Source organism: Trichoplusia ni, chromosome 11 (genome assembly GCF_003590095.1).
Source record: "Trichoplusia ni isolate ovarian cell line Hi5 chromosome 11, tn1, whole genome shotgun sequence".
NCBI classification, from domain to species: domain Eukaryota; kingdom Metazoa; phylum Arthropoda; class Insecta; order Lepidoptera; family Noctuidae; genus Trichoplusia; species Trichoplusia ni.
The window spans coordinates 2,776,105-2,793,792 of NC_039488.1; the positions used below are offsets into that span (position 1 = coordinate 2,776,105).

The 17,688-nt window shown below is 34.0% G+C and overlaps 3 protein-coding genes across 5 annotated transcripts in view; 1 reads left to right on the top strand and 2 right to left on the bottom strand.

Moving 5' to 3' along the window:
• Positions 1–90: 90 nt before the first annotated feature.
• Positions 91–3,772, bottom strand: LOC113498652 (coiled-coil-helix-coiled-coil-helix domain-containing protein 2-like). Of its 2 annotated transcripts, XM_026878749.1 has the most exons (5): positions 3,606–3,654; positions 1,410–1,544; positions 1,000–1,141; positions 328–544; positions 91–182 (listed from the first exon to the last, which is right to left on the bottom strand). In XM_026878749.1, the coding sequence occupies exons 2-5, from the start codon at positions 1,442–1,444 to the stop codon at positions 172–174; spliced, it is 405 nt and encodes a 134-aa protein (XP_026734550.1). In that variant the 5' UTR covers positions 1,445–1,544; positions 3,606–3,654; the 3' UTR covers positions 91–171. The 2 variants fall into 2 exon arrangements, with proteins under 2 accessions (XP_026734550.1, XP_026734549.1); XM_026878748.1 differs by lacking the exon at positions 1,410–1,544 and having other exon boundaries at positions 3,606–3,772.
• On the bottom strand, positions 1,860–3,273 carry LOC113498651 (coiled-coil-helix-coiled-coil-helix domain-containing protein 2). The gene is made up of 3 exons (XM_026878747.1): positions 3,062–3,273; positions 2,831–2,981; positions 1,860–2,473 (listed from the first exon to the last, which is right to left on the bottom strand). The coding sequence occupies exons 1-3, from the start codon at positions 3,109–3,111 to the stop codon at positions 2,228–2,230; spliced, it is 447 nt and encodes a 148-aa protein (XP_026734548.1). The 5' UTR covers positions 3,112–3,273; the 3' UTR covers positions 1,860–2,227.
• A 582-nt stretch (positions 3,773–4,354) lies between the features above and the next one.
• Positions 4,355–17,688, top strand: part of LOC113498650 (transducin beta-like protein 2) — a 50,996-nt gene continuing 37,662 nt past the window's right edge. Inside the window, exons 1-2 of one of the 2 annotated variants that reach the window (XM_026878746.1) lie at positions 4,355–4,649; positions 8,442–8,642. In XM_026878746.1, the coding sequence (XP_026734547.1) occupies positions 4,499–4,649; positions 8,442–8,642 (352 nt within the window). In that variant the 5' untranslated portion in view covers positions 4,355–4,498. The remainder of the gene's footprint in view (positions 4,650–8,441; positions 8,643–17,688) is intronic. The other variant, XM_026878744.1, reaches the window with a different exon arrangement.

The window sequence follows — 17,688 nt, forward strand, 5'->3', positions numbered from 1 at the left end:
AAATCTTAAATAAAATTATTTAAGCACTTCAAACTTTATTCCAAGTTGAGTGCAGGCAATTGTCTTATGACTCTGGAGTAAAAGACAAAATACTTTTAAAAGGATTTATTTGTATAGGATTGGTAACTATTGCCTATTGCTGCTATGGGTCGGCTATTCCTGGAGTGTGAGTTAAGGTATACCTGTAACAAAGTAGCCATGATGATTTATTTGATAAGTAGAAAGCTAAGAAGTATCCACTACAAATAACTACAAGCCTTTTTTTCAAAGGATCGGTATCATTCAAACGATACATTTGTATGAAGATGCTGTAGTAGCTGTACTTACGGTTTCGGCGCTTGCATTCTCTAAGAGCATCATTAAACTCTTGACATTCTTGCAAGTCTTGATGGCTAGCTGCGCATTGCAGGAACTGTGATATTTCGAAGGCGCATGGGCCAGACGGCTCGTGTCCGTAGTCATAATCTTGCGGTAAGGATCGAGCGACGTCCTCACGTCTGCCGCCACCAAACAATCCGGATATAGCTTCTCCGGCCAAATGACCCTGCAAATCAACAGCAAACTTGTTTTTAGACTTTATATATCATTTTTCAATACTACAGCAGCTATATTATGCACTGCCACTGCCTACATCTGAGAAACTGCATTCATCAAATTAAAAATATCTTCACTACTAGATTGGTATTCAAACTATAATTTTAGTCTGGTGACGCTGCTCTTACGGTATCGAATGACCCTTACAAATTGTAGTGTATTCTAATGAGCATTCGTTAAAGTGCACAAGTTAAAGAAGTATCGACTTGAACGATATGTAATAAGTGGGGCTAGTAGCTTCTAACCACTCGACGATAGAACTGAGCCAGTCGTCTTTTTTGTTCCCCAAATCCCCACCTTTATCGACCCTCAAAGATACTAAAAACATCTTGTGTCCTAGATAAACATTTCTTATACGGCCGGTTTTCCCACTGTGTTAAAAATCTCTCCTCAAAGTGTTCTTACCACAGTTGTGCCCACAGTTACACCCCCGGCAACGGCAGCGGCGTCTCTGAACATGGAGCGCCGTTGGGGCTGAGTAACAATAGGAGGAGGGCTTCGCGCTGGGGCATGCTGATACGACCGCGTCGAACGACCTCGGCCCGCGCTATTCAATATAATACATACATATGTAAATTCTTTATCTCTTTAACCGTCTGATTTTCTCAGTAGATAAGAGTTAGCTGAAATATATTTTTATTTTTTAATGGTATTTCATATAATAACACAAATTATTTCTTTGCGATGAGTTTAATGCTACCTTAAATGTACAAATACACCAGAGACGTAACCAACATTCTCGTATATTGAGTTGTTAAAAGCAGTATTCATGTCTAGGGAAAGGAGGTAAAAACTTAAAAAAGGGATATACGTACTGCTTATACCTATTCGGATGGCACTGTCTACACATGCTGCTGTTATAGGTATACAGATGTAGTCTAATTTGTCATTAAACGTTCAAATGTGCAGAATGGCGAGTTTACCGAGAGGTAACAAGTTTTGATCAAAGCCTGCAATGTTATTTCCTTACTCATTACCGTAAAACAGGGTGAGTAGTTTCGAGCGGTGAACAGAAAATAGTGTTGTTTAGGGGGTCACAAGCATATGCTTACAAGTTATGAAATACTTAAGAGTTTTCATATAATCTTTACATTTTGTCTTGTTAAACAACAAATATAAACATCTTAATAAAACCTGTTTATATCCACCACAAAAATATGTGCGTCCATTCCCTGTTTTACCATACATGAAAATCTTTTGTCACTTTTCTTTAAGTTGTCTAGGTACTTAACTCTGACTACTAAAGTGTAAAGTAAAACAACAAATTGGGTTTTTGGTTTTTTATTTTTTTTTATTGTTCTAAAAGTTAATAAAAGAAATGGATAAATTGAGTTTATAGAATTCTACATCACAATAAATTGTCTTAAATAATAATGTAAAATAATAATAAAAACACTATTTAATTTGCTAGTGCAAGGAAATCATATTTCCATTAGTCTAAGTCAGAAATAATAACTACTTGGAAGGTGCCCATTACAATTTTTCATAACAAAAGTTTTAATTTTGAAAAAGCCTCTGATGGAATAGACTGTGTGTACATATTTCTTGTACAACATAAATATTGAAGTTGGAAAATAGTAAAGCATTTTACTTGATTTAACAATAGTATGGCACCTTGAAGATTTTTCTAAATTTAGATGTGGTTGTTAATCTTGCATTGACGCAGAGCCTCATTGAATCCCTCGCAAAGGCTCAGGTCATGTTGCTGCTGGGCACATTCAATAAACTGCTTAATCTCCCAAGCACAGGGTCCTTGGGGCTGCTGGTTCTGGTACTGGTTTAGTGTTTGAGCTGCAGGCTGTGCTGCTTGCTGTTGTGCAGGCTCACTGCTACTTCCACCGCTGAACAAGCCAGTTATAGCACTACCAGCCACATGACCCTGCAGCAAAACATATTATTATGATGCAACTGGGTTTAGAGATTTCATGTTGTGAAAAATAAATTAATCATAGTCTAAAAGAGAATAACTCAACACTGCCAATAATGAAACATGCAATCAATATATTTATTGTGCAAAATGTCAAATGATGTAAACAAAAAGAACTGAATCATGGTAACGTCACGATAACATGTGACTATCTCCTCATTGCTTGGCGGCAAGCCAGTCCTATCCAAACTTATTGCAACTGTAAAAAGAGGAGATGATTTTAGGAATCGGTCATTCTTCGAAAAATATTAATTTTAAGGTTAAGGTCAAAATAACAATGTTTACGTTACGTAACAATAAATTACGCACCACTGCAGATCCGACGGCTACACCACCTGCTGTGGCAGCCATCTGCGAAAACATTGAGGGCTGCTGGGGCTGAGCCATAGCTGCCGCAGGAGCGGGAGCTGGAGCTGCAGGTGGAGCACGAGCCGGGACATAGCTCTGTTGAGGTGCAGCCCTAAAACCATAAACCAAAACCTAGGTTATCTCCACACGCTAAGATATATATACGCAATTGTGTTAATAAATTAGGCTTACCGGCGTTGGGGCGCAGGAGGAGGGCTTGCAGAACGACCTCGTCGAGGCATCTTGATTATACTTTAAAAAACTTGTCACACGCAATACTATTCGAACTCGAACAACACTTCCGATAAACTGACACTTTGGTTAACCAGCTGTCAATTTAAGAGAACAGCGACAACTTTCTAGAAATTTTAAATATAGAATGGTATTCCTTTCTCTGTTCTTCAACTGGGCGCATAACATGAAAGAAAGAGATGGCATAAAATCAATGTGACCAACATGACGATTTTTTTTTTAAAGAAGCGTTCCTTTTCCGAAATTTAAAAATGAAGGAAAATGTTTTGATTTTGCTTTTATTTAATCGCGTAGGCAAATCATTTCGAAAAAAATACAAAAACAAATAATGTATGTATTAGGAATAATTATAAGAATAATTTACCAAAGTGTGCTACCTACTGGTCAACTCAATAAACAATGTCAAATTAATTTATCATAACTATCATAAAAAATCATTAACATTTGAAATATTGATAATAATAAAATTGTATTCGCTTCTTACCTGCTGCTCCTACTCCTACTCCGACCGAACGGCATGGTATTTTATATAAAAAAATGTTTGTTATTTTTATTTCATCATATTTTGGTTTGATTAGGTTCGGTGAGTGACTGCTTTTAGTTTTTTTCTTTTAAGTTCTAAAAACATCGTCGACCAGTACTTAAAATGCAAGAAGTTTCATTAAACTTAATAAATCTATTGTTTTAAATATTTTGTGTTGCCGTACTAGATAATTCATGGCATGGGCTTTGGCTGCGTCGCGCGTAGGTTCAAATTTAAATATAAACTAAAAAAATACTGCTTAGGTTAAAAAACAGTTCCAAAAATATCCATGATTAATATGAATGCTGCCACCAGTTAATCTGAAAGCGGTACATTTAAATTATTAAGCATGATCTATATCGTGATAATATGTAACCTGAAAAATTGTTCTTTGAAGTACTCTGAACACATCTACTCGTTGAGATGCATCGGATGCATGAACTCTCGTCTAAAATTACTAAATTTCTATTTTTTTAAAATGTAGTTATTTCATATAAGTTGACTCATAACCCAAAAAAAAGCACAAAATTATATGACACGATTACATTTGCCTTATTTACCTCTATATAGAATTTTTACCCTCCGGTAAGATGTTAAACAATATGAGTAAACAACTTCATCCACACATTTTTACTTTACGTCCTTGGTCAACTACTTCTGAAGCGACTAGCGTATTATAGCGGTGAACGACGTTCAGTAGCCCATTCCATTCACTTCACTCAATCGGTTCAGACGTTCAGTCAAGCTTAAATATCTGTGGTTAGTTATTGTGACTTAGTGACCGCGTGATCGTAGCTGTCGTGATTTTTAGTTCTGTGTCCCTAAAACGTTTTCGTAAAGAATTTTGAGTGAAAATGGGCGATATTCAAGCCGGTCAGAACTTTAACGTGTTCCTCTTGGCGGGAACAACAATTTTTATTTGTGTAATATTACATTTTGTATATAAGACCGTTTTTAAAAGTAAGAAAAAGGAAGCATTAAAACATGAGATTGAGAGCGATACAGGTAAGTTTTACGTTTGTGGAATAAATGAAATAAAAATACTTATCATAGGGAGTTTAAAGTAAGTAGAAAATTGAGCTTAGGTAGTGATTTGTGGTCTAACAAAAATAGGCGGCAGAATGGTATCTATAATAACTGGTTAATTCTCTTGCGGTTTTTATTCGATGTGAACGGACGATGCTATAACTGTATTCGAAGAATGCAGCTGACACACTTCGTACGAATGTGTTCTCGTGAATAGGTACATCACTTATTCCGCTAATCTAACGCCTACCTGAACTTAAAATAAACTTTCAATAAGTTTGCACGCATACGTAAATTATGCACCGCCATGCTTGCATGCATGCAGTTAACTAAAACTACCCATGTGGTAACCGCGTCTCACGTAGAATAAAATATACAACAATATTTTTTTAACGGCTTTAATTAAAAGTGTAATTAACTTCTATGCTAACATAATATGTCTAATTTAATTCTCACCATAAAAACGTTTTTTAAACCACGAATGTTATAGTTTAAGCAGTATGGCTAAGGAAAAACATTAAATAATATTAAAAAATTGTTAGTTAATTGTAACTTTGGAAAAGGCAGTAAATATTTTTTTTAACAGGATTAATACAGGCTAACTTTAATAATATTTTGTTTATGTAAGTAATTTTTGTAGGTCTACCTATAAAAGGCTCTGAAAATATAATATAATATATGTAATAGAAATAAATATATTATGCTTATTTTATTTTTATTATATTAAATTAGGCCAAATCATTTTTTTTTCTAATGTTCATCATAATTAGTTAATCTCTGGAAGTTAGTGTTTGTACAAAAATAATATTTTAGTTCTAAAAAAATATTTACTAAAATGCAACCAGCAAATTAAATGTAATAAAATCTGGTTAAACTAAGTATAACAGAACTTTATGTTGAGAACTCAAAAATTCAAACTATCTAATTGCAACTGTTTATACCATTTACACTGATTGTTATTGTTTTTATAAAGCTGGTATGACATTCTGTATGTTAAAGTAACGGGCCATTATGTTTCAATTCACCGTTACATGACACTACATCTGAACAAATATTATTGAACAAAACAGTTTTACAGAAAACCTGGTTTATGTGTACAAGAATAAATGTTTATTATGTGAATCATTTTATGTTAATGTAACTTATTGTATCTGTTTAGGTCACATTTATATCTTAACACCTGTATTGATTAAAATAAAATTATAAGGTTATTTAATACCTAGCAACATGTGGTTATACCTACTACTGTTTATTATGGTTACAAGCAATCAATACTTGTAGTAATCTATTTTTGTTTGTTTATTTATTGTCCTCTATTGAAGTGTTCTAGTCATAGCTAAGTCTATCTTTATTAGCATTATATGAATAGAGAAAATATGAAGTCACTATAATAATACTATTCTGCCATTGTCCCACTAAAATATAAAGGTTTCTCTATAAAGAGGTTACAAGTAAAGCAATAAAAATAGTATATTCATTTTCCTCCTTACATAAGATAGCAAATCGCATTTATTTTATAAAATAAAAGTATTTAAATAACTAAAAGCTACAGAACACAATTCTTGTGTTTTGTTTCAGTGCAGCATGAATTGCCTCACTTTCTCTCGCCATTTAAGTGAACATTAACTTACGTAAGAAGCTTAAAGTCGCTTACTTTCGAGACATTAAAATATAAACAGTAAATGTTTGTCGATTTTATTTTAGCTTAACATTACAGAAGTTTCTTTTCATGTTTATATGTTTGGCAATATTACGACATTAATACATATAAGTTGATACGGAAATCGGATGTTATAGCAGAAATATCCTCGAGGGAGCGAGAGTTCGACGACCGGATTGTGCACTTACTCAAAAGAGGTCTTAAAACGCGACGCACTAGAGGTTTCCAGTTCGATGCCCGTAAAAATGTTTTTAACCTAGCCGTCGGTCTAAAATTAAATAATTATCATCATTATTGCAAATTAAAGCTACATTTGTCTACATATGTTATACAGTTACCTACTTCCGACTAGTTTGATGATAAACACCATCATTTAAAATTATGAGTCTATAAATATTAAAATCACTGATCAAGTTTGTTTTGAATTAATAAAATATTTGACGATTCGATTTAACGCCAAGACAATCAGTGTCTAAAAAATAAGGCTTCTTAATTAGTATATCGCATTACACATTTATAGAGTACTAATATTTATTCCGTTAAAACATTAAAGCAGACAGCTCAGATGCATGGATTGGATTCTTATATTACGTTCTTTGTAATTTGCGAACCTTCTTGGAAAAGTTGTTCTGAGAAGATGCGTCGATTAGGTAGCAACAGCTGGCATGCCTGAAGACCACATGATTCACTCACTCACACATACAAAAGTTTTGTGTCGTCCGACCGTTGCTGGAATTATAGTACCAAATGAAATGCAACAGCACAGTGCACACCATCTGCCGCCAACGGTTTTGTATGGGTTGAACGTGCGCGCAAAAAAAGTGCAATACAATACAGAAAGGAACAAAGTCGACTTTCTCATAACGTATTGTATTAACGAGACCTTTCCTCGCTTCCGTTGTATTATTCTGAATCTGCGATCTGTTACAGATATGTGAAGTAAATTAGCTAACAGCTTCACTATAACAATAGCCTTTAGTCTTTCGAAATAATTTATGTATTTCGCATGGCAACGACATTTCGTTTTTTTGCTGTAATGAAACAATAACGTCATTAAAATCTTAAGGCTTTGGAAATTAAAATAATAAACTAAATAAAAAAGATTACAGTTCGGTAAGACAATCAAACTGAGCGAATGTTTTTCTGCTTATTTAGTTCCACGAATGCCTAGATTAGTGAATCCGATTGACCGATTCACTGTTACATACCTTCATATGAGTAATACTGAATCACTATTTGTTTTTAGTATACAGGCATTGGAATGGAACGGTATGAGATAATATTCAATCCTCTATAGTGAACCGTGATCATTGCGTGGTCTTCTAGGTGGGTTTTCGGGTCAATTACCCGGTGTCGTGTTTAGCGCACCTACTAATTTTACCGCCTCGCTACCAGACTAGGAAGTTTATGTACAATAAACATAACAATTAACAAATATCTAGTATGTAAATATCCATTTATATAAAAATTAAATATACAGACCTCTATAAGTTTTCAATGACTTAAAAAGCGAACAATAAGTTTAGCTTAGTCACGCTTCATCTACGATGACGCGTGCCTGACATCATCATCTTGTTCTAATCCTACATGAGGCAGGTACGAGGAAACTGTTGGCTCTACATCGTAACAAGATATACCATGTATTGTATATCTGTTCAGAAATTTTTGTCCGTTAGTCATGACTGTAACGGTATTTTTATAAGCATCACGTCAACCTACTTCCAGTTTAAAACGTTATATGGCATACCTAGAGCATTTAGTACGATAGATCATAATTATTTCCGAGTTTTTCCGAAAAATTTGCAGCGTATTTTAATTACGTGATACATATTAAGTTCGAAATACAAAAAGATCAGAGGTTCGATTACCTGATCGAAAACCGCGTGGCGCCGCGCTCGTATTTATACCTATTTATAAAACAGGACCTCTAAAGAATTTTGTCAATGAGTGAATGACCCGTCATTGGTCGTGCATTAACACCATTTAAATATTAGACCGCTTTTTTATTAATCGAACGGAACGATATTGCAAAACTTTTAAGTTCATTCACCTTTTTAAGCTGTCATTAATTTTTTAACTTAGATATAAATTATTTATGTTTCGGATTACAGGTGCTCCAGTAGAAGAAGTAAATTCTGAGACGACCGCAACCGAAACGAGAGTTAGTGGGAAAACAAAGAAACGCACGACATGGAAAGGGAAATCGGAATTCAGCCACCCTTGGCTGCTCAAGAATCTCAAAGGACACCCGGGCACTGTCCTTCTGGTGGACTTCTCTGCTAACGGCAAGTTCATGGCCGCTACCTGTGATGGTGAGTCTAAGCTCCGTATTCAAGTAAATAATGAACATTCTCACGCTAAGAATGTCCGTTAATTACCTTCGGAAAGTAATGGCCTCGCTTCTTTATTTTCAATGAGTTTAATTCTACTGAAAAAAGCTTTAGCTGTAAATAATGATGTTGCATGTTCTGTAAATAGCTTATTCAGTCTTATTTAATTATCTTTGAATTGTGATTGACGAGGTCATTACGAGACATCGGACACGGTTAGTGTAACAATGAGTAACTGTTATCACAATAATATTAAAACAGTAAATTTATGTTTATCTTAATTATGCTGACTCACAGTTAACACTCTTTTTTAGACTAATCTGTTAAGATTACATGTGGAAACGTAGATTAGTTGAAACTGTTTCTAGTGAGCCAAAATCAGTGAAATACGAAAATAATTCTTGTAGTTTACTATCGCACAGTCGAAATAGTTTACGTAATCCAATTTAATTATTTCCATAGTACCGGTCTTGTCTCACTAGATTTGGTGTTACATAAAACTAAATCTTGATCGGATCTAAATTTCATCTAGTGAAATAAATTTGATTTGAAAAAACTAGACGGAATCGTTCCATTAATGATTTTTACGTTTTTGCTACTGTTGTTTCTTTATATTTTTATTTGAACTTGATGAAATTAAGATGAATGATCTTTGATATAACAATAAATATTTTTAAGTTCGACAGGACATAATGCTCTCACTTGTTTGTTATTAATAACATACTTAACAATAATATTTTTATGAAAAGTTGCGTCAGAAGTTGTGCATTATTTTTCCTCGTCAAGAGAGCAGTATGTACCTCCGTTATCAACCAAAGCTTATCATACAGCCATTAGATTGTTCTGATTTGTACGATAGTGTCATTTCTTGTAAAAAAAAATTATTGTGGAATGTTTTGGATGGTCGATCGGCATGGATAGTTGGCAACATCTAATGGCTGCATGAGGAAGCAGCGAGCTAGTGGTTCCGCCCAAGGCCTCGCGTTTTTGTCCCACTCCGCTACGCCACTGTTATGTGTAATTTGGAGGTCCGCCGGTCGAAGTCGCTCCCAAGGCTGTTTGCTCTACCTTAACACATAATCCAGAATATACGGTCAAAATAATAACCACCTTATTTAACAAGCAATCGTTGCGTAATCCGCAACGAATATCAGATTTCCCAATCAAGTGAAAGGAGAGTCAACAAAACGAAGTTGATTACGACTTCCAATTCTCAAGTCATAGCATGATGTTTAGAGTGTGAAATCGAATCTTATTAATAGAACACTAATTGATTAGAAGTGCTACAGTGACTTCCATATACTTAAACCGATGTTGATAACGCTACGCGATACTAGTCTGGCTGCGTAGTTCTACTTGTGGTTAATACGCTGAAATCTAATCTTAAATATTAAATGCTACGTAATACTATAAGCGCTCTTATGTAGTATTAGTATTGTTGTCAGTCCATTCAAACGATAACTCTTGATAAGCTAAGTAAGACTCAGTTAAATGTACTACGAATACAACTTAAATTGATTTTATATCCATATATTGGTAAATTATATTATAATAGTACGCATATTGTAAAAAAATACACGTTTAATTTATTCACATACTAATTATGGTTAATTATGCAATACGTAATTAAATATCTATTTTTAAACACCGTGTCTTAACTCTACAGTAAAGTTTAACTAGAGCTACGAACCGTAGCAAAACATATTTCGTTTTAAATTCAAATGTCTAGAAGTTACTACGATATAAAATAAAGTATTTCGAACAGCAATTTTAATTTCATATGATTTATTAGACCGGTTAAATAATAACAATATTGTGTTGTCTAACACACGAACGGGTAATAATGATTACAGTAAAATACGTAATATAAGTGTAATGCGTCATTCAAATCTAGTTGCATCTGGTGATTGTTGTCAATTAGTCTAGAGTTCGGTGATAAGCTTTAACCGGAATGATCGCCAGATAACGGGGTCGCTCACCTCGCCCAATCGTCTGCGACCCTGTTCCGCAGGCTTTGTTTACACGAATTAACTGGGTCGAACTATTAAATAAATATTTTAAACTCGTTTTGTATGCCGCGACAAGTGTACACGTGCCTTTTGTCACGCTTTGAAAAAGATTGAGCACAATACACCAATAAATAAAATTGAAAAAAAATATAATTGTTTAAAATTTACAATTAGGTACAACTTTTAATATTTGACGCAAATAAGGCAATAATTTGTTATAAATTACTGCTTAAAAGCAGAATAAATTGTGTTTACTGGTAATTTACTCAATAATTGTAATTTTATTTGAAATTTTACAATAACAAGTACTTAACAGGGGCATTAATAACTAATATTTCAAAGGAAATTAATGTTAGAAATTTAGCATGATTTATTATTTAATAGTTTTTTATTTTGGATAAAGCCAATCGTTCTAGTTTAACGTGAAATATTATTTACATTATCCTTACTTGTATTTGCCGTAGTCTGTCTTCACTATTATTGTAAAAAGATTACATCGCGCTGATTTGGAATAGCATGTTAACATCCTGATATAAAATACATGTGGACAAAAAGTAAATTATATAATTCATACACGCAATGAGACAAAGATGCTGAATAATGATATGATTAACAATCGGCCGGTGCCGGCGCAGCTGCCCGGCCGGAAGCGAACGGAAGGCTAAGTCTATAAAATGTCGTTTCGGGACGCACATGAATCGTGACTTAAATAATATATTTTTTTGCTCTAAGATGAATAACATTTATCGACAAACCTTTACGGAGATTTAATGTACACATGAATGAAATTGAATTTCGAACCTAATGATTCAGCCCGTTGAATTTCTTTTGAAGATAATCTTAATTTCTGTTTATTTTGCAATGTAGAATTTAAATTTTAAGCAAGAGTAAACATGAAGAGTTTTTGTGCTACTAATTTCAGTAAGAAAACTTGTATTGCGATAAATATTCAATTCATAAGCTATTGTAAATCTATTTTCATTGCGGAACAATAGATATCTTGCGGATAGTAAAGTATTAAGTACGAAAATGAATCTGTCGTTATGGTCCGTGGATGTGGCGACGAGGACGCACGCCCTAGGTCGCTCCATGGCCACGCTTCACGCGTCATCGCACGTTGTATAAGCTGTATCTGATCCGTGACCACCGCGATGTAAACGAATCAGCTATACGGGATACCTCCGTGCAGGCGTTACGAAATTAAACCCTACTCTGTAAAAGTCTATAAATAAAAACCGGTCAGTCCTTCTCGCGAAACTGACTGTCCCGTGCAAGTAGAAAGAAGAAAAACATATTTTCACTAAAAATAAGTCACCCATCATCACATTTATGCTCATACAAAACGTTGCTTAACCTCGAAGTTTATTTTCATTATTTGCTGTTATAGCGCCAACAGAAATATATTGTCTGTGAACATTTCAACCGTCTAGCTATCAGGGTTCATGACATACAGCCGGGTAAGACACGGATGGACTGATGAATAAACAGCCTTAGAGCAGGGATCCGTTTTTACCTTTTAAGTACAGACCCTTAACGGGACTACATGTTTCACTTTATAATTTAAGTAGCACACTTTTTAGATTGCCACTTATTTACTTGTTACATGAGCATGAGTAAGTCCTGGTCCACCTTTCATCATTTCGGATGATTTAAAGAAACCAGTCAATTGCAGCATTGTTTTTTTACCTTCGTTGCTCAAAAATGTATGACCCCAATTTAATTTAATATAGGTATACAGGCATACTTTATGATAACGACAAAGTTAAGCGTACATATATTTTCTTACATATACGTAATTGCAAAATGTTCGTTGATAAGAATTATCTCGTGGCGCGTCGTATTTGACCTTGGTTCAGTTTACAACGCTTCCTGGTTATGAGGTATTCGTCTTTTTGGCAAACTTAACTAATGCTGACTTGATGATAATATAATACGCATGTGTAGGAAATAATAAATGTTTCGAGAAAACCTTTTGCAATCGCGTTTACGTACAAAACGTAATCATGTTTACCCTTCCGTTAATGTTCTTGTTTTTAATATTTTATAATAATTTTATAGGTAGCCAGTCATTGCAATGTTAACAAGATTATAACAGAATTTAACTTTTGATTGAAAAAATAAAATTTTAAACGTAACATAATTCGTTTCTTTTTGCAAATTCCTTTTCCTGCAAGTTTATTATCCATCACGATGTTTAATTGTTCTCTGTTACTAATTTAGTACCAACACAAGTAACAGACTTAAATAAAAATAAAAATCAACTCAATTAAAAGTCAAAAATCCGTTTGCCTTGACGGCTTTTTATATCCTTAATGATATCCTTTTGCAAAGTTACATCTTCCACCGATCTTCAAAATGTATCTTTGATGTTCTCTTCTTAATAGGTCAGTGCTGCAGTGAGATATAAAAAGATAATAGTTGTTGTATACCAGTACTAACGTTTCTTGAATGGTTTTCATTTGTTTATTTTTAATAATAGCTTTCTTGACCACTATTAGTAGGTACTTAGTAGGAAATACAACGAGTGATTTCCATGTAATTTCAGAGCTATATTGAATTGGACAACTTTGAAATCTTATCTGCTTATTCTCAATTAGATTCAGTTATTACCCGAATTTACATTGGATCGTTAAATATTAATACGATTCGAGTAACGATTTTGTAGCTATTACTTACGTTTATTGCTTTTACATAATCCTTACAATTATTTCTTAAATGTAGACACGAAACAAATATTAGTGTTACTCACATGTTATGGCTATGTAAATATCAAAAATTATTAAGTTAATACAACATTACATAAGAGAACACAAGGTATACGTTTAAAGTTTCATCAAAATACTTCTTTCTTCGCGTTTAAACCGTGACCGTGTTATGCATTTATGTTATTCAAGTTTCGTAATGAACTTTGCAAGTACATATTCCTTGTTTTCTGGTAGTACTTGCGCACGCGATAAGCGTTACTTGTAATACTTAGTGGATACATCGATTACCTTCAATTATTGGTGTGAAATCAGTGGAAAGGAAGAAGTGTAGGTATATGAAATTAGAAATCAGCTCGATAAGATGTACTGTTGTCGGAGGCTTTGCGAATGGTGGGTTCTGAGCACACGACACGCCAAAACGTTAGAGAATACAATGGGCCATTAAATTATACGGCAGGCGGCGTGACCGAGTTGTCTGACGCGCCACGCGACGTCGGCGACCTCTGAAACCTAGCCGTTTAAAGCTATCGTGATGTAGTACCTCCTTGCTTGGCTTCTGGGTGGTATTCAAACTATCCAGTCACTTCATTAGGCTAAAACATTTGGCACATACATACAACCAATCGATTTGCTTTCATAAGATTATCAGCAACGCTGTAAGCCCGAACCCAGAGCCCTGAACATTTCGAACGTAGTTTAATCTTTGCTGGAGGATTGTAAACTCTCGCCAATAAGTCGAGTGATGACAAGCAATCTATTTATTGTAATCTAAGAATAAACCGGCTCGTTATTCAGTGTAATGATTGCGTCAAGTTATGAGAATTTTCTATTAATTAAATAGAAGCTAGTCTCGTTTCATTTAGAACTAGAAGTCCGCCTTGACATCTTGGTGGTATCATCTTATAGCTCGATGGCTACTGCATTTCAATTACCAATCGGCTATTTTAATGAATATTATTTTCTTGTTATAATTATATTTATTGTTTTATTGCTTTTTTATTGTTATATGCCTTACAGCATAATTCGAAAGAACAGAGGTTTACAATTTAATTCTGCCAGTATAACTGTGCACCTATCCGGCTTCTATTAGGCTCATTATTGGCGCGTTAGGTCAATAGTGTCGACCTGTTGGGGATGTAGATGTATGTATGAATAAACCTATTTAGCATATTAAATTGTATTTTTCAATAATTATTAAAGGCTCTGTAGATAATTGATCCTGTTTTTTTTCAAGCTACAATTAAAGTGTAGAGTTTTATTTAAAAGTCTAAAATGTAGAGCCAGCGAACATGAGAAATAAACAATTACAAGTGCTCTCAGCTTTTATCGCTATCGTCTTGCACCAGTAATAATACATACACCTAATAGGTGCCTATAGCAAGGTCAGGTTCAAACACTTGGTAATAATATGCAAATGATCAAACAATTGATTATACGGGCTCTTGATTGTAATAATATAAAAAGTATGAAAACTAAGTCTTTTTATAGATTGTCTAAAAATAACAAAATTTAGGCTCGGGAAATAGTTTGTCATATAGGAACGGATACGCGTTGTCATTGGTGGATATCCCCTGTGATTGTGGTATCGCATAGTATCTTTATCTATTTATAGCATATAGCGTAAAAACGATTACCCCACCAATCATTGTATAGGTATGTGATAATGTACCGATCAACACCGCGTGTGATTACGAGCGTGATTCCTGGACTTTATGTTGTTCGTGTTGCCAGCCGATGATAACGTGTGATGTAAAACCATGATTATCAACTGTTTTATATCATAGCTTAATGTCCTACTTAAAATTGCTCATTACTTTGCAGTTTTCACGACTTGCTAACAAACGACATTATTCCATTTCCTTACAACTATCATAATATAATTCAAAACACTCAAATGACCCCCAGAAAGGTAAAATCAACACGCATAAACGAACATGGATAAATAAAAAAGCTGTTTACGTAGTGGTTGACACGTTCTTGCAAAATCATATTTTCCGGAGCGGTGTTGTATAATTAACATCACCAACTAATGTACAAACCCCGGTCCATAATTGGTAAAAGTTAATGTATTTAATATTACTAGACTTTCCCCTACACGGGTTAGGCGCAGCTCGGACGACGTAACCATAACATAATATCGATATTGCAGGTTGCCATGCTATAAAATAAACTAAGAAACTACTGGAACTAAAGAAAGTTGCCTGTTTCCTTCAGGGCGCACCTATCTTACCTCGGTTAATAAAAACAAGAAACTTCCCTAACACGTATGGTTTACAGCCTAATCATATTAAAGATACGAAAAAAATGCTGTTGCTAATCAGTGCCCCGATGTTGTCATTGCCGCATCACGAATAGTGTAGACCGTTGATTATTTACTTTAGCCGAATTCGTTCATTTCCTAGTTACATGATAATTATTACTTCATCGCTATTGCACGATCTTTGTTCACATAAATTCTAAGCGATCGAGTAAAAAAGGTTCGATCGTCAGCTTCCCTATATTTTATATCGTCAAGTTTTTAGGGTTTGTTGAGTCTAGGAAGTTACTTGCGTCATGTCTGTATTACATCCGCCGGAATCCTCAAGTTCCTTTTGACAGATACGTGGATGACATTTTATGATTGTGATGTGCTGTAATTTCATTGCTTTTACACGATTCATGTAGAATTGTTGTAGATTTTACTTTTGAACTTGCGTGTATGAGTTATTTAGATTTAACATGTATTCACTTTGCTAGATCTTGAAAGAAGAGATTTTTTGTTTATGATCCCTATTATAAACATGTTGTCAGCATGAATATTTAGATCATCTAATAGTCAGATAATAATACAATATGATAAAAATCTTCTGAATTATCAGTCGTAAGTTACGAAATATTGTGAAATAAAACAAACATTTTTAAACTTGGCAAAATACCTATTTGTCAATCATGTTTTCATGACTTTCTACTTCTATTTTAAGGAGCTTAAAATATTTCGAAAGGAGTTTAATCATCTCTACATTATATCAGAAGAAAAACTTTATTATGAATTAATTATAGATTTATGTATTATGAAAAAATGGGCGTTTGATAAGCGTCTATCTTAACATCTAAATATTATTTTCCTCTCATGTTGTTCAATCACAATTCTCCTGTATTACCAAAATAGCACGTTCCTCATTAAATATCCCCATGTATGAATATTCTCCGCAGTTAAAATCATTCTACATTCATAGCACATACTTAATGAGGTTTTTTACTGCCCAAAGAGTCAGATCTTTAGCCTCTGACCGCGGGCTGATTGGTTCACTAAAATTTCCATGTTTTGTGGTAAACATGACGTTTTTTACATAATGTTTAATGAAATCGCATGAATCTGACCTTGTTCACCCAAAATCTCCAAGAAGAACCTTGTAATTATGTTTGTTTTATGTATGTTTATTGCACGTCGTTGTTTAAATATTAAATCAGTTCGTCTTATCTTTCTTTGTATATTTTTTTACCATAAGCGCAGATTACTTAATAGTTACTTCAAAAAGATCAAACATAGCGGACGGTACTGAATAGGGCTACGTTTGTCGATGCTGTAATTTGTATGACAAGCATTGTCTTTAAGATCAGTGATGACGGCGGCTGTAAGGTCATCGCAAACGTCATAAGCCTCACCGCGCTCATACCTTAATTAGTTTGTTCATTGTTACTACCTCAAAATTATTCTGTTAAAGATTGAACAATTGAGCAGTGTATGAGATGTAATACACTACCTTCATTCTGCAACTAGACTTAATTATTCTATTTGCGTTTATTTATGCTTAAGAGAACACTAAAAGTATGGAAATTGTCGCAACTCCGCTTTTCAAGTAAAATACAAAATATCGTAATATCTAAAAGTATTTTTATGAATCGTATGAAACCATTTAAATCCTTTTATATTTGGGTTATTATCTGACAATTATGACATAATACTCAATTATAACAACGCTATTTTAGAATTTTCCTTTCTAGTCCAAAAGTTGATAAAACCTATAGTAGGGATATCAGCATCTACTATAATACAAATACGCAATTTATTTATATCAGTGAATTGTTTATGGTTATCAATAAATACGTAATTATTACGAAATAAGAAATAGGGTAATGTGTTACAGATAATATTATTATTGACTTATTTGGGTAGCCTGAAGTACAAAATAGAAAGAGAAAGAGTTAGCTCTACATGTTTCACTGACACAAGTTATCGCTTAACTGAATTCCTCTCATTTGTATGTATTACCAGTCTGTGACCTTCCATTGTTAGTTTCTGTAAATAGGAGGTGTTTAGTACGCGGACATGTT